The 23,585-nt window shown below is 38.7% G+C and overlaps 1 protein-coding gene across 1 annotated transcript; it reads right to left on the reverse strand.

Moving 5' to 3' along the window:
• Positions 1-86: 86 nt before the first annotated feature.
• LOC145481611 (uncharacterized) lies at positions 87-20,840 on the reverse strand. The gene is made up of 13 exons (XM_081460124.1): positions 20,826-20,840; positions 20,526-20,597; positions 18,936-19,218; positions 18,252-18,477; positions 12,424-12,641; positions 10,928-11,152; positions 9,357-9,527; positions 7,006-7,243; positions 6,193-6,320; positions 4,604-4,721; positions 3,934-4,002; positions 2,423-2,494; positions 87-1,891 (listed from the first exon to the last, which is right to left on the reverse strand). The coding sequence occupies exons 3-13, from the start codon at positions 19,188-19,190 to the stop codon at positions 1,533-1,535; spliced, it is 2,079 nt and encodes a 692-aa protein (XP_081316250.1). The 5' UTR covers positions 19,191-19,218; positions 20,526-20,597; positions 20,826-20,840; the 3' UTR covers positions 87-1,532.
• Between the last annotated feature and the right edge of the window lie 2,745 nt (positions 20,841-23,585).

Genomic DNA, 23,585 nt, shown 5'->3' on the forward strand with positions numbered 1-23,585 from the left:
TGGGGTACCTTTTCAAGAGTTTCACTGGAACCAAAATCCAATATTTGCAGAGAAGGGGTTTGGGTTGGGGGGGGGGGGGGGTTTACTGAAGGCTGTTACTATAGCTCACATTTTGTATTTATTTGGTCAGGGTCCAAATTTTATTTTTTTCAGGGAAAACACACTCAGCTGACCAACTCTAGAGCACAAAAAATAATATGCAACCATTACTTTTTAAGAAAATAAATTTTATTTGTCACTCTTTTAATGCAATTTAGATGAAATACATAGAAAGTTTATAATTGAAGTATGGTCACAGCTTCACCTCTGTGACTCTCTCCCAGTTATGCACCCTTGTTACTCACTCTTGTCTTATAAAGACAACCTATTTTTGGTTTACACAATTTTTTTTTTTATGAAGTCTAAAAATAGTAGAATTTTGCTGATATATTGATGCAAATGCTGCAATCTGATTGGCTGAGCCATCATACGCTAAGAACCATTGGTATGCAGTGGTTAGTAGCTGTTTACAAAATAGCGATGTTTTCTCATTCATTAAATGACAACTCAGTCCACACACAATTTTGCCAAAGTGGATGTAATGGATCCTTTTAATTACTTTGTGAGCAGTCCATATTGGAAAATTTGTAATTCTCCTTTTCATCACAGACCTGTTCAGCCATAATAAAAGTCATCATTTGAAGAAATTTCAGATAAAATTCAAATAAAACAATTAGATTATTTGGTCTTGATTTCTATGAGGTAACAGTTTATTCAACCTTCAGCCTTATCAGCATATTACCTCACAAAAATCTCAAGCTCAAAATGTTTTGTTTATTATTGTTGTTTTGAAAATACTCAAAATGAAACTTCTCAAAAGAATTATTAAAAAAATTAATTCTATATATTGTTATAAAATAAGCATACCCAGTCTGATTCTATAATGTATAGTACATTATATTGATATAGTACCAATCTACACTATTTTAAAATGGCTAGAAAAGTAATGGCTTTGTATAAATGATAACTCTACTTTTTTAATACAGAAGAAACCTTCTAAAGTTGCAGCCAGGATTCAAGATAATAATATAACCATGGGTTTGACACTGGCTTAAAAAACGTTGAAACAAACATTTTGTTAAAAAACACTAAAAAAATGGTGCAACCAAAAAACTTTAGTCTTCATCGGTTGTGAATGGAAAGAGTGTAACAATGGATTATATTAAAAAAGTTCCAAAATTTAGATGCAAATATGATAGGTGTATGATCATGGGCAGATTCCAAAGTGGGAGAGCAGTTAAAACTAGAATTTTGGAACATAAAAAAGCAGTCCATATTTTTGACACCAATTCAAAGATTGCCCAACATGTTTATCAATATAATCATGACATGGATTTTGATAACGTTGAAATGATCAGCAGAGCTAACAATTACCACAAAAGACTTTTTCTGGAAGCATGGTATTCCCAAAGAGACCAGAACACAGGGAATGACCATGTATATGTTCTTGACATTTGTGCTTCATTTACGCTTTTACCTAAATTCTTTGATTTCTAAAGCTCACTTGCACAACAAGCAGAGGCTGCTCTTTTTGTGATCAGTTGATCCTCCATCATCCACAAATGAAAACGGACCTGGTTCAAGAAGTGACGAAAGCTTCTGTGTTGTTTGACCGGAAAATCTCTGTCCATACGTTTATCATCATTTTCAACAAGTGCATTTTGTGCGTTTGTTCGGAATGGGCCATATGCATGTACTTGTAGCTCATATTTTGCAACATAATGTCGTACCACAATGTAGTGTTCAAGCCAGTCATCAACACCATGTTGGAGTGCATGGGGGTCATTTAGTATTTTTCGCTGCTCATCAGTAAGGACAGATTCCATCTCTTTTAAGTGTTTTTTCAACACCCCTGTAATAAAAAGTAAACTCACAGTTAATGAGCATTTTTACTTTGCAGGTAGTATATCTATTTTGATTAGAGAAGATACAGAAAAATGTTTTAAAGGAAAAATAAATGCTATAACAAGATGTTTCAGCATCATCTTGTCACCATTATCAAATGTAGATTTAAGTCGTTCTGTTTGGATATATACTAGCTTAGGTGTTGTACTAAGTAACTTAAATGTAAGGTTACGATTTTTGGGAATTTAATGGTCGATTTGCTCTATGAGGCACACCTGTAGGGAATCATGGTAGTTGTATTCATCAAAATAAATATCTAGTCCAAGATGATGAAAACATTTACCATGATTCCCTGCAGGCACGTGTCATAGAGGGGATTGGCCATTGAATTTGTGATTTTAGAGATATGCTTAGGAAGCAAATTATTTTGTCTTTTTTTGAGCTAGAAGGTGAAAAGGCTCAGATTTTAGGGCTGCAGTTTGGCCATGCTAGTTTTGTGTCATTGATATTATTCTGTTTTCAGAAAGCACTGTCTTACCGATGTTGTAGCCAACATTAGCACTAGTGTCCAGTGTTTCTCCAGTGGGATCACTATCAGTTATTGAAACTTCTGCAACAAGTTTAAAAACAGATGATGTGATAATTAAGAAGCTTAGTGCTTGTGTTTATCAAATATTTGTTAGTTTGATAGACTCCAGTTGGAGCTGTCCCTAACCTTTTTACTTTCATAGTGCCTCTCTCCACCCCGGTCAGGAATTTCTTTTTTTGCCGTTTAAGAGAGGGAGTGTACAGCCACTGCATGATGGGAAAAGATCTGTCATGAGATAACCCAAAGGGTATTTTGATAACATTTGCAAAAATTACTTGGAAATTTGTGTAACCGCTTCCGGTAAAGTTGAGAAATATTTTCCCATTTGATTGACGTTACTGTGATTCATGCATTAAATGTTTGACAAACATAGTTCACGTTCAGTTCAAGCTAAGACCCCTTCTGTTCAAGATCGTAAGGCAAGTTAGAGCGAAATTGTCGTGGGAAAATCAAGACCCGCGAATGTTGGTAAGCTACAATCTACTGATGTTGATATTTACATTGTTACGTAAATTTTTGATTCTAGTGAGAGCTATAATTAGATTTTGACCGCTCTCAAAGCTCTCTATTAGCACGAGCATGTGGCATAATCATTGTGATTACTTTCTAAGTTAGAAACGCAAAGATATTTAGTGATTTCTTGACAAAATAATTTCAGTTGACCACTTTGCTTTGATTCGTATGAAAACACCCTGAGGCCACAAGACTAGGATTAAAGACATTAAAATGAAGATTGTTCTCCTATATATGCTGGCTTGGTGTTTTAAGGAGTTTCGACTGTGCGTGCAAACAACCCGGGAGAACAAGATTTCAATTCTGGCTTACGAAACCATTACAATTTGTATCATGGCATATTACTCCAGTTAATTATATGGCTAGCTCCATGGGTGGGCGAGATGAATCAAAGCCTGGGCTGTGATTGGCTACCCGAGCAGGCAAGATGGAGGCATCTTGCCTGTTCAGGACTACCTGGCGTGTCCCACAAGAAAAATTTCTCCCAAAGCCATATAATTAATCCTTTACTGACCAAGCTTGTTCAGTGAAGATGGCTGGATATTGGCCTTGTTCTTTTTTTAGCGAGGTTATGGACCTCGACTCTGTCTCACTCCGTAAACTCACAAAAAAGAACTTGACCAATATCCAGCCATCTTGACCTCACACTTGGTCAATAACCCATATATAATGAGCTTGGATATAACCCATCCATGCATTATTGAGAAAGCAGAGCTGTAAAAGCCCTTTAGGCCGCATAGACTCTTAAAAAATAATGATATTGTGACACTATTAAAGTGTTTGGGCCAACAAAGTCCTCGTTCATAATATCTATTCTGTGCTCTTACTTGTAGCATAAGGAGACAATGCAGTCACTTCTCAAGGGACAAAATGACAAAATAATCCTACGTGTAACACATACGTTCAAACTGTGAACATTTTCCTTATATAATATGGCTAACACCTACCAGGTATCACTGAATCTTCAGGTAGATATGCTGCCCCACCTGTGCCAATGTAATCTAATGCTGGATCCCCTGTTGAAACAGTATACCGAAACACAATATTACTTTTAGATATGCTAATAATATCGTAACATATTGGCAAACTAATCCATGATAAATATGAGCATTCTAATTGGTTTCCCTGGGGGTAGCAACTTGCATTGGGCTATAATCCATTAAAAATTCCCTTGATATTTAGCTCTGTCACTGAGCACATGATAAACTGTTCAAACAGATCTTGTGTACTTATATTCACAAGATATACACATACTTTGTTTTGGTTACTAGGAGGCACAGTTGCATGATGCTTTTAATGGTATGATCAATGTGTTGAATGCTCTGGGGTAGAGCCCTGGCTAGGACTTGCCTGTGTTGTGTTCTTGGGCAAGACAGTGCCTCTCTCAACCCAGGTGCATGAATGAGTGCCCATGAAATGCTGGTGTGGGGCAGGGGGTGGTACCCTGCAGTGGACTAGCATCCCATCCAGAGGCAAGTAAAAATAAACCTGGTCACCTCTCAATGGGAACTGGAGCTGGAGTTGAGTGCCAGCTTGATGCAGGCTTTAATCCAGGCTTTATACCTTTACCTTTTTATTGTTTCACACTTTTTAGTAAGAATGGTGAAAAGTTCATACCAAATTGCAATGATTTTTTGACCAATATCTGGAGTACTTCCCATTCCTTTGGACAGTAGCCAATGTTGAAACATATTCGCAACATCAGTAAGGGTAGAAGTCTTGGTGATGCCAAAAGCTGATGGAAAATTAGTGACCATGTCAAAATTAAAACCAAGCATAAAGTTCAAAGAAACCCTTAAAGTGCGTTTATTGAAACCAAGGCCACTCAGACAATGAATACCAATCAGATAGCAAAACTGAAACAATAGATTCCAACATTTTCAAATCCAGCCAATCAAATGTCCAGTACAAAACAATGAAATCTCAACTTGTTCGTTGTGATGCTTGCGACTACAGTGTCTGTTAATAAATTGTGAAACCATTGGAAAATATTGTGTTTCTTTACTTTAGATTTTACATCTACAACTGTGATAAATTCATTACATTGACCATTTCCCACTGTGAATGTATGGCCAAAACAAATCATCTTTACGGTGTTTGTTTAAAATCATATAATAATAGGTTTTGACACATTTTTACAAAATAAATTTCGCTCCTGTTGTCTGTGCGTGTTTCTCTTGTTACACAGCTTTCTGTTGTCATTATTGTGAAATTCACCACGCAGTTCTCGGATAAACTATCGCATCCACTGTCTCAGCAGCTGAACATTTCTGAGTTTGAGCTCCCTTTCTGGGTTGTCAGTGTATTGAGATAACATCTTCATCAAAATTTTTTTGCCGCTTTGTACTATCAATGCCTCAGTGTGTAAAATCACTGAGGCAAAAACAAAAGATGGTGCCATAGGAACCTTCCCTACTCAAAGACCATTTCAAGGGTTTATTTTAAACAGCTGTGACAATATTCAAACCCTACACCACACACTCTGGTGATATATATTTACAAGTGACATTCTTGCCCAGCTTTTCTTTTCATGTATTTTCTAAACCAAGCAACTACCCCTTAGAAATCGCAGCATATAATTCAATTCAAGCACACAAAAGTGCTAATGGTTCAAGTTTGACAATTTATTGATAAGTGACACTGTAGTGGTGTAAGCATCACAACGAACAAGATAAGACTTCATTGTTTTGTACTGGACATTTGATTGCCTGTATTTGAAAATAGGACATTTGATTCGCTAGATTTGAAAATGTTGGAATCTATTGTTTCAGTTCTGCCATCTGTTGGTTTTGTCTGGGTGGCCCAGGTTTCAGTAAATGCACTGTAAAATTTACCAGAACTAATTTTTGTGTGCAATTTTGAACAGCAGTCTAAATTAATTTAAACCTGAAGAGGTAATGATTCTAAAATAAAAAACAATCACCACAAATAATATTGATAAAAACTATATATTCAGATACCATATTCCTAGTTCCAGCCATAACATTTTGTGGAGTGTTAAACATTCTGAAGGGTACTGGGATATTTCTGCTGGTAGCTGTTTTTAAATTTAAATGTCCTTAGAGGAACAACAGCATGCATTGAAACTCCTAACTGGTACACCAACCTCCATCATTTTTGTAAATGGAAGTCCTTGGCGGGGTGGTTCTCTTAAAAAATCTTTTGGTAATTGTGACTTATTTTGTAACATGATAATTAAATATTACCTCATCAATAGTTCCAAATAATGCTTGCAAAAGGAAAATCACGAAAGACTTGCGATATCCAAATTTTTTAAACATGTCAGTACAACTCATCCAGTGTGCAGTCTGATCGACACGTGGTGGAAGCTTGGCTGTAAGGACAGTCAAATAAAAAAAAAATCAATAGGACTGCACATGTTTATTTGAAGAAAAAGATATTGCTATGTAGAGTGGAGTAGAGTAGAGTAGAGTAGGATATAGTGGCATAGAGTAGCGTAGAGTAGTGCAGCATAGCATAGAGTAGACTAGCGTAGAGTACAGTACAGTAGAGTAGGGTAGCGAAGAGTAGAAGTAGAGTGGAGTAGCATAGTGTAGCGAGGAGTCGAGTAGAGTAGCGTAGCAAAGAGTAAAGTAGAGTAGAGTAGCATAGAGTAGGTTAGAGCAATGTAGCGAAGAATAGGGTAGCGTACAGCAGAGTCTTATTGTGGTCTTCAATCTGTTCTTTAAGAGATCTATAAATTTACATGACTCCATTGCCTTCGCTCCTCTATTTTGCTCCACAGAACTGTACGATACAGGCAGTAGAGGCACTGAAAACACTACTAAAAATATTCAGTCTTTCCTGGGACATGTTTGAACTCACATTATTATAAGCCTTCCAAATGGCTAGCCCACCATGCGCATTCATAGTGCAATGGTAAGAGCCCCTACTTGGTAGGTAGGAGGTCATGAGTTTGAATATTGTAAGGCAATCAGATGTTTTCTTTGTCCCATGCTGTGACATGCTGAACATTTATCTTTCACAGGTGTTTATAGGTTAAAAGTTAATCCACTTACGCTCAAAAATGTGACTGAGTGCTTGGCAAAAGCACAACACAAACACCCATAGTACTGGATTGTAGTACCAGTGCATGAGCTTGAAAGCATTGAAGTACTTCACATGACCAGAAAAGTGATTTGTGTGGTTCCAACACTCAGTGCAGTTTAAGCTTTCCGGCGAAGAATTTTTCACAGCCATTTGGAATGTTATGTTTGCAAGGATGTACATGACAACCAGGGGTACAATCATGAAAAGCTGGGACAAAACAGAAATACTAAGTATTATTAAAGTCCCTATGAAGTAAAAAGTAATTGCTGCTTAATTGAAAGGCTTTTCAACGTAAAGAGCAATGGCATTTTCCTTTTTGGAATATCTTTTTTCGTTTTAGAGATATTCAAGTTTTTGTATTATGCAAATGAGGAAAGTGATGACGTCGTAAATAGTTCTACTTAAACAGTAGAATGCTGAATCAAGAATATCTCCAGAAATATTGGAGCAGTATTTTTCAAACTTGGCACCAGAAATGTACATCACTGAAGAAACAGAATGACACCTATGTTGTTGCCATGGCAACACTCTTGGCTCCAGTCCCTTTCTGTGAAAAACCAAATATCCTCATTCGCAACCTTTTAAAGTGGGACAGAGGGTCTTTCTCGGAACACAGATGGTTCCCATATTGTCTTAACTCTCCCCATTAGATTGTTGGGAGTGGATGATCCTTTTTAAGATAAAATCTGGGAATTTTAGTCTTAATTAAAACAGGACCAACAGCATAATTGCTGTCATGGCAATGGCACAACGGGTGTCTTTTTTTTTTTGTGATGTACATTTCTGGTGCCAAGTTTAAAGAACACTGCTTTAATATTTCTAGAGATATTCTTGATTGAGTGTTGAACTGTTTTAGTGAAACCACCTATGATGTCATCACTTTCCTCATTTGCATAAAACAAAAATGTAAATATCTCTAAAATGAAAAAAGATATTCCAAAAAGGAAAACACCAATCCTCTTTACTTCGAAAAGCCTTTCAAATAAGCAGCAATTATTGTTTACTTCATAGGCACTTTAAATAATAATAATATAGGTATCTAATTTTGTGTGATTTGCTATTCCTCTTAGTTTCATCTGCAAATTCATTATTAGTATCATGTTTGCATTTGTTCTAGTTTACATCAGTTTTTCCCAAAACATTTGATATCCATGTGCAGTTGATCCTTTTCTTGTAGACTCCTCAGTATAAATTATATAGTGTACTGATCACTTTGTCACCTCCATTATATTACACTCAGCTTGGTTGAAGTGAGGAGCAGTTCCCAAAAGATGTTGTTGGTCATCTGTCGGCCAACTGGGGGCTCACATGGCTCACTTGCTGGTTAGCTGGTTAGGTTAAATAACACTCCTATTAGCCTAACTAGCATTCTGTTTACTCTAAGTAGCACTCTGGTTAGCCTAAGTTAGCTTGTGGTTAGCCTTTTTATTGTGGTTAGGGATCCTGGCTCACTTGCCTTGCATGCCTTGCTGGCTCGCATATTATTAACACTCTGTGATGCAACATGCATATGTTCACTTATTTTGTTTATAGTGTGGTTATTAATTGAGTATCAAAACTAAATCAATCACAGTGGCAACAAAAACAACTTAAGAACCAATCAGAAGTAAAAACAAATCATGTAAAATAAATCAGTGCCAAGCAGGGGAAAATTACACACACACACTATTGATTTTGGTGTAATGTTGCCTGATTGGTCCAAATCCTCCATCCTACCGCCATCTGGATTTGTTCTTAGTATAGTCCCAAGTTCATATCCTTGACCATGTAGTGTAAAGAGCCAACTGGTCAGCCTCTCACCAGTTGGTATTCTTTCAAAATACTTGAAGAGGGAATCCACCAGAAGTTTGAGTAACCAGTGGACAACTATGTACCAACATGATTTAACTTGTATTACAAATTTCTATGCGACTGTTTTAACTTTCTTCTTAAAAGAAATCATTTCTAACAACACCAAATGTCGAAAACAAGTGTTGAAGTTCATATGAAACACCTGAAAATACTGGTGAAATGAAGCTGATGAGGAATTTTAGCTCTGTTTGCACAATTTTTCTGAACTTTGAAATTTATTTCCTCAACTTCCCTTGGGAAATTGTTTTTGGTGTTATTTCAGGTAAATATATCTTTAGCTTTTAGAAAATATAAAAAGGACTGTAACATACTCAGAATTTTTTCCGGTGCAAGGTTTTTGTCCACTGAAAGTTGAAACTGCTCGATTTCCTATCGCATTTCATCTTAATATGCTCTATTTACAGTGTCCCCAATTAATAAATAAATTTAACTCTAAATAAAGTTATGATTTTATTTTATTTATACATACCCCCATACAAGATGTCTTCTGGATCAGTCCCCAAAATGTGTACCAAAAAAGTAGAATGTAAGCAAAAACAGCAGTCCCGTTTAAAACAAGTACTTCAGTGTTGGCCAGAGTATAACAGCCAAGAAATCTCCATTGGGCGAAGAAGGTTAACATCATCATGACAATTAAAGGCTGAAATGTAAAGCCAACAATGAAAAACTAAAGGAAACCCAGTAACTGCAAGAGGGCAACTTTTCTTAACAATAATGTAATAAATAATAATAGATATATATAGCGTTAAAATTATCAAATATTCTGAAGCGCTTGACAATGTAAGATTAAGATTACAGTAAAAATATAAGAAAAATGTGTCTAAAAATAATACAATTTTAAAAACTGACACCTGACACCTTAACTGACTCCTCTATTCAAAATTTGTTTGATTTAAGTTAAATTTGAATTATGATGTACAAAAATTACTGCAGTTTTTAATTAGTGTCTGTTGTACTCCTCTGTGCATGTGAGGCAATTATTAGAGTTTAAACTGATGGTCTAATTTTTAAAATTGGAATTAATTAATCCTCTTCCATCAATCTTGTGGGAAATGTGAAAGTTATTAACAGTAATGGTTTTCAGGGTATTATTTTGAAATTCATTTGTGGAGGGTTTCCATAGCATTTTTGTATTATTTTTTTTTGTGTGTAAAGATCATACAAAGGGTCCAACAAAGAACAATTAGGTTTCCAAAGAAAGAAGTTCGTTATAAAGCCACACAAGCAGGGCTCGAAAAAAGTGCTGTCCCATTGTCCTGGACAGATACAAGGTAGATTTTCTTTTTGGGCAAGTAACTTTTCATTCTCGCTTGGCCAATGGGCAAGGGATCAGGCAAGTTGTCTGCCAACTAAAGCATTAAAATTACAACTAAGACTTGCCCAGGGCAAGCAAAATTTGAGAGCTACTTGTCCCAAGGGCAAGCTGGAATTTTTCAAGCCCTGGCAAGAAAATCTCAAAATATTCCAATAAGTGGCACAATTTGGTACTGAGTCATAAAATTTCTACTAGTTAAAACCTTCCAGTGGACTTTGGGAATGGGAATTGTGAAAATAGTAACTGGATAAAGAGTTTGCCAATATTTTGGTTTGGTTGAAAAAACTTCTCTAGGGCAACTCGGGTATTCACAGGATTGATTTTTTCTACTGAAACTTTAAAAAAAAGACAAAAACACCAAAAGGTCCTTGGGTGAAGCGATAGCGGCTTTGACAATGTTACTCAATAACTACAGAATTTGTTTGGGAATCATTCATTGAACTACAAAGTTGTCTTTAATGAAAACAATTTGTGCTCAAATTTGAACAAAATAATCCACGACAACCCTACATTTACTAAGTGATTTCATTATGTAGCTTTATTTAAAATAGCATATTTAGGTCTAATATAATGGGAATTCCCATACAAAGTCTACAAATCATTTGTTGCCTGACATTATCAAAGCTTTGTATACTTAGCCCAGGTCAGTGAGAATTTTAGGTAAATCTGAGTGTTATTTAGGCTGACTGTATTGCCCTTCTGCAACAGGTCTATTTCAAACATACCATGAAGATGTAGTGGCCAAGTTTTGTTGCAAATTTGATGTGGAATATCTCTACCAAGTACAGTTGATAGTACAGACTTAGGCCAGTTACATTTGTTAATGGTGTTACAAAGAACATGGCCAAGAATCTTGTAAAACAGTTTCTGGACCGCATAATTGGATCACAGCAGGGCTGCCAACAGGACATCTCCCACGAATTGGGCCAATGACGTTTAGGGGGATGTGACTGTATAAGTGAAGGAAAGAACTAGTTTATGACAAAAGTAATAAACTGACCACAATTTGTTTATCCCAGCCCCAGTAGTCTGGCTTAATTGCCATTTAATGTCACAATTTCAGATAGTCCTCACACAGTCAGAATTTCAACACAAGCCTTGCTGTTCATCATCATTTCCATGGCTACCATGTCATGTTGCATGTTGGAATTTTACCCCAACAGGGTGTTCATCTTAATCACATGAGATAATGCTGTGAGAATTCCACAGCCTTTCAGGGATTGTTGTTGTCAAAATTGGGTATCCTCTGAATTGTGGTTAAGGAACTTAATAGCTGTTATTGCAGTTATCAGCGGCTTGACACACAAACGAGGCAAAAGGGTTGATTCTGCATTGTATTGACCCTTTCGCCTTGTTTGCATACCTTTTAAAAAAAAAGAATATTTGACTGCAGACTCCACTGCAATAACAGCAATTAGGACTTTTCAGGTCTCAAAAGGCAAAGTTTCTTATGCTCAAGGGATCAGGGCAGAAAAGGAAGTGCAGTGACCTTATTTACTATGGTGACTCCAAATTGAGCAGTTGATATTCAGACCTAGTGTTCTTGGGCATAAGACACTTCCCAAATTCAGTTGACTGCAGTGTGAGGACAGCACACTTCCCAAAACCCTTACCCAATGTTTATGACCAAAATCTACAATTTTCCCTATCCTATTTATGACCTGACCAAACATTTGATACCCTATTTATGATATGACCCCTAAATCAATACCTGATTTCAGACCTGCCTTATAATTAGTTCCCTACTTCAGACCAAAGTAAATTGCCATAAACATAATTTGTGGAGGGCTTTTGTTGATGGTCTTATCGATAGTGATGAAAAAGTAGCTTTTTCTTAAAAACATACCTATGTCAAGACGAGAGTGCAAAAACCATACCCTATTTATGACCATAATGGCCAAACTCGATACCCCATTTACGACCAAAACAGCTGAAAAACCATACTCTTTGGGGCCGTGCATACCTATATAGCCCATATGAGGGAGCATCATAGTCCATTGCAGGTCACCTCACCTCCCCCCAACTACCAATCAAGGCACTGAAATTAAATTATCTTGCCCAAGAGTGACCCTAGCCTGAGCTACAAAGCCTCCTGCATTTTGAGAAATAATTGATGAATTAATAGAATTATTATATTATTGTAACAATTATTATACTGTATTCATTACTATTATTATTATTATTATTATTATATATTTATTTTATTAATACTGACAGTTACCCCCAGCAGTGGATCATGTTCATCAGTTGCACTTAAAGCATCCACACTAGCACTTGCTCCATCAACTTGATCTGTTGCTGCAGCTCCAGATTCCTTTAGACTACGCCGCTGTCCTCCCACAGCTCCATATGTGGTCTCAACTAGTCTTGAGGAAGTGCGATGTTTAAGTTCTTTTCTTACACCTTCATTGTGCACTATTAATTCATCCCACAGTGGATCTAAAAATTCCATCAATTGCAGAAATGAATGAAAATGACTGGTGGGCCTGGCAGTATGGCAGCAAACTGATTCTGATGCTGATATTGACTTTTCACGTAGGCGTACGGGCCAGGGGGTCTGGGGGGTTGCAGGGCAAGTCAGTTTTTGGGGGGCAACAAGAGAAATTGGGGCAAATTTTTTAAAACATTTCCATTCGTTTCGAGAAATTACAATGCCACTAAAAAAACAGCGAATAACAATACTGTTAATTAACATACAATAAGGTGCGACCCAATACTCAAAAGTAGTGCGAGTTGGAATTTTCTTAACACCCCTTTTTTTTCGTGTCTCAGATTGTCCCTAGACAAAAGCTTTATTTTGTAAGAATTTGGAATGTTTTTCATTCTCAGTGCCCACTGTTTGAGCATTGCAGAAATTTCATTCACATCCTTTGGCTTTGGGCTGAATGGCATGAAGAAAAAAAATCGCTCACTGGTTTCTATTCCACGAAATCAACTGAAGACGAGGCACTGTATAAACTGGTGAAGTCTGCTTTCACTGAACTCAGGGTGCGTTCCTTTGGGTTAATCTGGATCAGGATCAGTGATCCAAGATCACTCGGATCATGGTGCATCAAAGGAACCGATGAATCCACTCAGGTCACAGATTCATCGGTTCCTTTGATAAACCATGATCCGAGTGATCTTGGATCACTGAACCTGATCCAGGTCACCCCAAAGGAACGCACCCTCAATCTGGACCTCAAGAAAATTGTTGGTAAAGCATTCGATGGCGCAGCTAATAGGAACGGTCCAGATACACAAGGGACTCTAAACAAGAATGGAAAAGTGCTCCCGCTCTGTATCTACATCCACTGTTACGGACATGTGCTCAACCTCGCCCTTCAGGATACTATGACACAGATTGAACCATTGCGTAACGTTCTGGGCACTATCCAGGCCCTGTAGCGAGTCTCAATGACACGCCCTGTTTGGCGACACAGGCGTAGAAGGCGAGGACGGTCTGAAACTGACGCTGAAGTCTTTGAGTGTCAAGAGGTGTGAGGTGTCCATGCTGGTGGGTATTAAGCCGTGAAGACCGTACACGGACAAATGGAACACATTGTAAAAGCTGTGCTCACGTTGTCTTCAGACAAAGATCAAAAAACCTACGCTGAGAGCAGAGCTTTATTTACCGCCATTTTATAGTTCTATCTGTGTGTGTTGAAAATAATCTTAAGCAAAACTAGTGGTCTGTGCTGAAATCTGCAAGCAGGGGAAGACGGCCGACTCCATCTCCACCCGTGAAACGCCAACATGACCATTCAGAGTCTACGCCAGTGCCGGAGTGAAGGAAGTTTCAGCAGCGCCGTATGGCAGATAGTATCAGCAATGGATCTGAAAATGAAGAAGTGACTGACCCATTCTCAGTTTGAATTACGAGAAGCCATGGCACCCAGACACAGGACATGGTGCCGCATTCAAGCCCTTGTGGGTGAACACACGCAAAGACAAATGCAGCTGACACTGGAATCGCAACACCGCATTAACACTTACTATGTGTTGTTGTCCGAGCTTGAGATCAGATTCAGTAGAAATGACCAAGAAATACTCTGTGCTTTGGGAGATCATGATCTGTCACAGGCAGACGCCTGCTAAACAAGAAAGCTTTCCCCGCATCGCTAAATTTTACAAAACTGGAAGCTGAGCAGAAAATACGCGAACTTTCGCCTTGAGCGCGGGTTCCACTCCGCGACTGTTTGATTTTTTCAGAAATACTGCAGATTATGCATGAGAACGATCTATTTGATATGTTGCTAGAGTTTTCCAACGTGGTGCATATCCTTCTAGTGATACCTGCTACATCGTGTTCTGCAGAACGATCATTCAGTGCGTTGCGCAGATTGAAAACCTACCTCCGCAACAACATGGGGCAACAGCGTGTCAGTAACATCGCACTGATTAACATTGAAAGAAAATATGCCAATTCTGTACCAAACAATGACATGGATCGTATTATTGATAAATTCGGCCGTCGCAATGGCAGGGACAGTTGTTTCTTTTGTTGTTTTTTACTTGTAAGGTGATCTATATGATAGATTCATATACAAGAATATTCTCACCGGGATTCAAATGTAAGATAATTTTCGCTCCATATGCAGGCCTATGTTAGTGAATCCTATGACCCTCACTTGTGCTCGATTATTTTGTAAAAATTTGGGCAAGTTGCGAAATTTTTTGGGCAAGTGATTCACCGCTCCTCCTCCCCCACCCCCCTCCCCCTCCGCCCCTGGGAAAAGATTGCCCGTACGCCTATGATTGTGCATGTAATTAACACCACTCTTCTATCAAAAAACAGCTTTGCTGAGTAAAACTGGGGATATCAGTCTTACAGCTACCCTGAAGGAAGGTTCTAACCACATCTACATTACTTGGCAATAATGATCTACTAGTGTAAAAAAAGACATAATGCGTGTACGATGCGTGTACCTTTGTTGTTGTTCGTGTGCCAACCGTTTTCTACGATGTGGAAAAACGGAATTCGAATGTCCAGTTTCGTTTTTCGCTTACCCACCACATCGAAAAAGGGAATTCGAGATTCCGTTTTCGTTTTCCGTTTTCCTACTACGTTGAAAATGGAATTCCAAGCTCTATTTTCGTTTTTCGTTTTCAGCAAACTTTGGACAACAAAATCCTAATTGTCATTTCCTTTTTTCGTCTTTCGTTTTTGTAAGATATTGAAAAACGGAATTTGAACTTTGGTTTTCGTTTTTCGTGTCTGCGTTTTTGTCACTTTCTATTTTAACTGAACAGGAAGAATGTTGGCACTTCCTGTCGCTAACAACAGACCTGGAAACCAAGGATTGTGTTTTGGCCGGAATAAAATATCCTTGTTGAAGTCTTTGCCCGCCGTTTTCTTATTGAGGAAAATAATAGTTGTGAAGACCTTCTCGAGGAAATCAAGAACCGTTACTAGAATCTAAGGGGCTGTACAGTAGTTTGCTAAGTGGAAAAAGGTTTTTCAGTTTTCATGGTACAGTGGAACCTCGATTTAACGAAGTCGCTGGGGACCGGCCAAATTTGTTCGTTAAATCGAGGGTTCGTTATATCGATATAACGAATTTGAGGGGAAACGACCAAAATGTTCGTTATATCGAGGTCATAGTTAATAATTGATTTGTAATACAGGTGACTTCTGTCACGCAATTCAATGCAATTTTCGTCCCCCAGAGGTGCCGCGTTGTGAGATGCAATTCATTAAGCATGGTGGCTTTCAGTATCAATTATTTTCACTTTTGAGCAGACGCGCAGCTTTTGTTTACCAAAGAACGACACTTTCAGAGTAGCGATTTAACAATGTTACAACATAGAGGTTATACGGAAAATTGTCTATGCAAACAAGGAAACAGGCTTTGGTGTTGTTATGTTGCACTACCCAACATTTCCGGAATTCAAAGAAGATAGAGCAGAAGTTAATTGATGTCGAAATACTATAGTGCCAATGTCTCTGACATATAATAAGCCGTTGACTGAAAGGTTGCTGTCTCTTTACCACAAGGAGTACAAGGATTTGTTGACTGTTGATCTGTTCAGCGTTTATCTTTTGTCGTGTGTTGACACTGTAATTCGTTATATCGAGGTAGATTTTACGTTTGGACTTCCGGATTATGTTCGTTATATCGAAGAATTCGTTATATCGAGGTTCGTTATACCGAGGTTCTATTCCATATGTTTTACTGTAACTTTGGCCGGGACCTAGAATTTCGTTCGTTATATCGAAGACTTCGTTAAATAGAGGTTCGTTAAATCGAGGTTCCACTGTATCAAGAAGAGAAGGACAGTTGCGGATGGAACAGTCGATATCCGGTCAGTGTAAAATGAAGACTGCGGACTGCGGACTGCGGACTGGGGTAAAATGCAGACTGCAGACCAGGTGTAAAATACAGACCGTAGACTTCTTAACTGAGTCGTGTTACTGTTTCCATCACTGAGAGCTACGGTAAACCGGAGCGTTATTTAGGCTAACCTGAGTGATATTTAGGCTAACCGGAACATGAAACTTTCACTACAATTAGCCTGAATAACCCTGTTTCCGGTTAGAAATCGATAATGGAAATACCACCGTCGATATATACTTAAAAAGTCTGTAGTCTGCAGTCTGCAGTCTGCATTTTACTCCTGGTCTCTAGTCCGCAGTCTGCGTTTTACACTAACCGGTCGATACCGAAGTAGAAGATGCCATATCGTAGGTTCGACCCGGAGGGGGGGTACTGCCATATATAAGCTATATAGGTATGTGCCGCTGTGAAGGGTATGGTTTTCAAGCAGTTTACTTTAGGATAGGGTATATAAATCAGAGCGTTTGGGTCTAGAATAGGGTATCATATTTCACAAAACTGATTAGTTGGTTGAAAATTTTATCTAGACTAAGGAAACCACAAATCGCCACTCAAAAAATCGGCAAGTTTAAATTTACGCAAATCAGCCTCAACAGTGTTGATAAATGGGGGGATTTTGGGAGTTTACTCTAGTAAAGGGTAGCAAAATTCAGCTGAACTAGCTCTGGTATAAGCTAAGGGTTCCAGGGTGGGACCTAAATAGCCATTTCATTCCGTGATTTGTGATAGTATACGCATTAATTTGTGATAGATGTGCATAATTTCATTTCATTTCATAAGGCTCTCGTTAGCCTGTTTACGGTTAGCTCTCAACTGATGATGGAAACGGTAGCACGATTCAGTTAAGGAGTCTAAAGTCTGCATTTTACCCCTGGTCTGCAGTCTGCATTTTACCCCAGTCCGTAGTCTCCAGTGTGCGGTCTGCAGTCTGCAATCCGCAGTCTCCAGTCTGCATTCCACAGTCTTCAAACACTGACCGGATAAGGACTGTTCCATGACTTCCATCCGCAACTGACCTTCTCTTCTTGATACCATGATAATTAACTACAAAACCTTTTTACACTTAGCAAACTGTGCATTCCCTTAGATTCGGGTAACGGTTCTTGATTAACTCGAGAAAGGTCCTCACAGCTATTATTATCCTCGATAAAAAACGGCGGACAAAGACTTCATCAAGGATATTTCATTCCCGCCAAAACATATCCTTAGTTTCCAGGTCTATTGTCAGCGACAAGAAGTACCAACAGTGCCGGTTTAGGTAAAATACGAAAGTGACAAAAACACAGAAACGAAGAAGGAAATTCGAAGTTCAAATTCCGTTTTTCAATATCTTATGAAAACGAAAGATGAAAAACGAAAATGACAATTAGAATTCTGTTGTCCAAAGTTGTGGGAAAACAAAAACGAAAATAGAAGTTCGAATTCCATTTTCAATGTAGCGGGAAAACAGAAAACGAAAATGGAATTTCGAATTCCCTTTTCCGATGGCGTGGGTAAACGAAAAACGAAACTGGATGTTCGAATTCCGTTTTCGCGCTCCGCAGGAAAATGGTTGGCACTAAGATAGACGCATTGTTGACTGTCTGGTCAATGAAAGAATGCAGGGAGCAGTTACACAAAGTGCCACAGAGTGTTCATTATGATCTCACTTTATCCTGGAAGTCAAAGAAAAAATACTAACTATTTTATATACTGTACATAAATTTTGTGGCATTTACAGTGTAATACTTACGATTGTAAACTCTGTAATTGGGGTCATATTCAATGTCCTCCTCAGTAACCACACCCAAGTATTCACCTTCATTGCTGCAGTATGGAACAACAAATTTAACCAACCCACCAGGGTTCTCCAGCACGTCATCTGTCATTAGAAGTTTCGCTTCTGCTCGAAAACTTGTACAATTTTCATCTCTTGGTTTGATCTTTTTCAAGAATGCTTGGAGTCCAGCCAACTTTATCTGCAACAAAAATTTTAGAATTATTTCAACCATCATGATAACATTAGTCTAATGGACTGGGTATGGCTCTTAGAAGAAACTCTATGTTTTCATAATTATTAAACCTCTTATTCCAAATGCAGTCTTAATAACCAAGAAAAAAATTTTCTCTTGAAATAACTTACTGAATTGTGGGAAGGTAAAATCACATATTTCAGTGTGAAATAGTGAGCGGTGGTTGTTTTTCTGGAGGTCTTCCCAGCCTGTTTGTTAGGTATGTACTGTGATTAATAAATACTTTTTTAATGGCAAAATAAGCCATAATGATATGACGGTGATAAGATGGTGATGATAACAATGATGATGATGATGATGACGACGAGGACTTTAAGTAGAACATCATACTCCACCAAGATTTTTGGAAGGAACCCCTCCCCCCTTGAGAAAATAAGATGTTAATTACTCGTTTTAGCACCAACCTCATACTGCTCTTTCTCAGGATCATGCTGGCGTTGATCGGGCCACACCCTTCCTGCAATGGCTCCATGCAAAGAATCTCTTTGATTCCTGCGTGGCGATGGTTTCAATTGTTGACCAAAATCAACAAACAGAACAACTTTATCTCCAATGTCAGCAAAGTTAGAGAAGTGATTTCCTGATGAACACATGCGCACCAAGGGCTTTCTGGGACTGTCTGGCGGTCTGGATTCTGGGGTAGTACAGCAAATTTCCATTTTAATGCCTCTTTCTGGAACTCACAACCTACCAACATCAAGAACAACTTGTTTGCAGTTTGTTACTTCCACTCTGTGATCAGACTAAAATTAAACATTTTAGTGGAAACCAAGCTTAATGCCCTATACCCACAGAGGGATGGATGTACCCCCGGGGGATTCCCATATAAAATGACGGACACCCCAGACAGAAGCTACAACTCCCGCCGAAGCTACAAAGAAATGTATGGAAACAACTCCCGATATCACAGACTCTCGCTATTACGAAATTGCGGACTCTTCATTTGGGCCCAAAATAATTTGTTGTTGTTATAGTCTTGTTTCAATGGCCAACTTGGACGTACCGAATGACAGATTTATTCTGTAGTCTAAAAATGTTAATAGCTAGTTTGTACAGTATTTTGACCTAGAAAGTATGATTACGTATCAAAAGTAAATGTGTTCTATAAATTGAAAGAAACTGGAAATCTTAAAAGAGTACAGCAGCATGCATTATATAAAAATAAAAAATCTGGGTCATTTTTATCACGCCCCGCTATTGGGGACTCTGAGTTGACTATGAAAAGACACAACCATGTGAGCGATCGTGTGGTCCGGCAGTGTTGCGTGACATGTGACCACTCGCAGAACGCAACATTTTAATCATTCCTTCACATATCCCACGCAAGGTTTTAAATTTATAATTCATTGCGTAGCATGATCCATTTGAAGAAAAGTAGTTCAGCAAACCATGAGATTCTACTGTTTAAATCTTGTTTCGCTTTGGCTAGGTCTGGTGTAAAGGGAGCAATTTCAGTTTCATTGCATGCCATGAAAAATACGTGCGTATGAATCGCCTCGCTGGCTTGCGGTTTAGATTTGCGGTTGGGTAATCATGAAATAAACTGCCTAATTATTAACATCTGAACCGATGGTCTGAATGAGATAAACGACAAACAATGAGTGTAATTTTGCTGTGCAAGTTTGCATCCACGATCAGAATTAAACCAAGTTTAAAGTGAAAGAGACTGCCATATACTATTGAATAGAATCACACAGGAAAACATCACAGTACTTACGTCTAACAGATCGAACGTTGGGAACTTACTATCTTTTGAGGAGGATTTAATTTATAGATGGTCTCGATGAAACTATGAAATAAGCAGTTGGTCCGCCTTTTTTCACCTTGAAGGCTACGAGAAATGCTCTTCTTCTCGAATTATAACTTTGATTTCATGCTAACTTTGTGTAAAAATCCACTAGAAATACAAATTCGACAAACCTAAAGTTCGATCTATTGCAGATATGTTGGCGGAAATATTAACTGCTTTGCATGTCGTTACTTTATACGCTTACCTCGAAGAATCTTGCCCGATGTCTGTGAAAAATAATAATAGCAACCTTCCTCTTTGCACTTTGCTAGCTGCACTAAAATGAAGGAAAGAAATTTACGGAGCACGTTTAATACTGCATAGCACTTCACAGGAAAGCAGGAACATATTGGATTACGCATGCAAAGCAGTGAAATTATGCCGCGTGACTGATTCCGGGGAAAAACCGGGAACAACCCAGTAACAGGAATGACAGGAAGCGGAAACCGAAACGAAGTTCAAGGCCAGCAGCATCTTTAATCGCGCATTTTTACAAGAATGTCACCTTGTGAGAGACAACCATTGTATGGGTTAGCATTATTGAGTGTTCTTCTGTAGTTAATGCTGTTCAAACCGACTGATTTGGCTGTCAGCAGATCGTTGCGCGACATTTGCATTGCAACGTCGGGGATTCCCCTAGTTCATTTGGAGACGCAAAGTGCAATGACTCGAATCGGTCAAAAATAGAATTGATCACTAACAAGTCACGAGTTTTTGCTATTGCTATGCTAATCTTGGTTTGCAAGAATGCTTTGTGCCTCTCTTTTAACAAAGCCGGCGATTAGCTGAATGTCTAGATCACTCGAGCAAGCTTTCGGCTGCGTGCGTGACCACCAAATAAGCTAAAATACTACCAGTTTTCATCCCGCCTCTGTTTAGTCTGTTTAATTAGTCTCAAAAATACGCATTGCTCTTTGTCCTGCTAGCAAAACCCGTCTATTATACTTCTTTAACTATATCCTCCTCTCTGGTTTTGGATTGGGACCGCGATGGTCTTTCACCAAACCTGTTTCCTCACTGTCATGCCATCAAACATAAAAGTCCGTTCAATAAGAAAAGTCAAGAATCTGGAATATGATAGATGATTGATACGCAAACAACCTTGGCAAGATTCAGGACTGTTCGGTTTTTCATACGCACTTTTGCTATTCGAATAAATATTTCACTCAAATTTAGAGAGCTTTGTATAGAGACGCAAGGGCACTAGCCTGCAGTGCAGGCGTCTTATTGGGGCGAGTTAGTATTACAACCTTGCGACCGCCGTTTTAGACCGCCATGTTAGACCCCCTTGGTAAAACTTTCTTTCTCTCCCCAGTCTTCCACTGCATGAAAAATTCAAGATGGTGGCTAAACTTTTTACGATGTGAGCGCTCGCTCGAAAAAATCTCGCCTGCTCTGCAGGCTACAAGGGCACCAATATCGCAATCATAAAGTAACAAAAATGTATGTTTTGTTCTTAAAAGTAACATTTATCTCTCTACTTCTCCAACACATTCACATTATCAATACTTCTTGTAATGCAAGGAGTGTACGTTTCGCAAAAACTTTAACGATAAGTCATCTTTTGGCCTACGTGACAGCGGGCCGCCATCTTAATGTCACGCATGCAACAAAACGAGCTCTGTCGAGAGTCTGAGGGGTTTATTTCCGATGAAACTAAAACTCGGAAGAATTGAAAAAATTTTTAATTTTCGACTATGACAACGTCATATGAAAATCCCACGAGAACCACCAATATCTTTGACCAGCATACCAGAAATTCACAGTTACACTCTGTGGATATCCAATGCCAAGTACTTTAGCTGAAAAAATCCCCAGCTACTCAGTGGCGGATCCAGACCTTGAGTTAAGGGGTGGAGGGGGGGGGGGGGGAGGGTTTGTTTTACTTGCACTGCCGGTTTTTCTTCCTTCTGTCATTTCTTCTTCTTTTACCCAAAATAAAGGGGTTGGCGGCCCCCCCTGGCCCCTCCCCTAGATCCGCCACCGCTACTCATATTTCTTAACTAACAATAGTTAGCAAAAGAGCTGTGGTAAGCAAATTCGATAAATGCAGAATTTGAAACAATCCGTAGACACAAAGCACTTTTTTTTGATACTATAATCCACAAAGTAGTCATTCCGTAACAATATTGAAACCTTACTGCATAGTTTATAGATGTTTCACTAGATATTTTGCTAAGTAACATTTGGTGGAAACATTTGGCATTCGATTAATCTTAGAAAAAAAAAAACAAACGAGAAAATATGGAAAGCGAAAGTTAGACTTTGCCATCTGTCTTTAGCAAGAGGGTAGGGGTAGGGGAGAATCCTCCTCCTACCCCGCGAGTAAGAAAAGCCTGATACTCAGGCTAGTAAAGTGTCGAGACTGAAAGCGAAATAAAATTTTGTTTCTGAAGCGAAAGTGTTTCTGATTTTTTATTTTCGGAAACACGAGAGTTACATATGCATCTTTCCCAAGAGCGGGAGATATCGTGACTCGTCAATCGAAACACACGCAGTTTCCGTGATGGTTATGTAGATATGAACTTTGGCCAAGCATAAGAATAAGCATAAAAAGAGCTTATGCGCTAGTGGGGACGGCCGCGACATAAGCACAAGCATAAGAATATCAAAACCTTGCGTTCTTCTTATGTTTAGGTTCACACTTGTGAGATAAGCATAACACAAGTAAAATAAGCATAAGCGCGAGCACAAGAAAAAAGGAACATGTTTCTTTTTCTTGTGCTTATGCTTGTGCTTATTTCACTTGTGTTATGCTTGTTTATGCTTATGTCGCTATTGTGTCCAGTGAGGACATGTTGGCAGAAGTATAAGCCTGAGCGTAAGACTATCAGCCAATCAGCGAGCACTTTATGCTTATGTCAACGATGTCCTAACTGAACATTTAAGCGCATAAGCTTCTTATGTTTATGCTCATGCTTGGGTCGCTAATGAGGACAGGGAATAATAGGAAAGAGCACGCAATTTTGTTTAACCGGTTTAAAAATGTTAAGAGAGCGAAGTACGATCGGGAAAACTGATTCAACCTACAATTCCAAGATTTCAGTGATGTTCTGATGATACGTTCTATTTTGGTTCGTGCGGGACCCGGGTACGGGAAGACAGACTGAAGCTGGGGTCTTTCGTCACTCATCGAGAGACTAGGCTGACGCCGTGGTTCACTCGACTGTCGCCGTAGCGACTTTGCGAAGCTGACGTTTCGAGTGTCAGCCCGTCGTCAGAGCTAGTGACTTAACTTCGTTTCCAGGGTTTCTGTTCGTCCTGC

This window comes from Orbicella franksi, chromosome 3, assembly GCF_964199315.1.
Source record: "Orbicella franksi chromosome 3, jaOrbFran1.1, whole genome shotgun sequence".
Taxonomy (NCBI): Eukaryota; Metazoa; Cnidaria; class Anthozoa; order Scleractinia; family Merulinidae; genus Orbicella; species Orbicella franksi.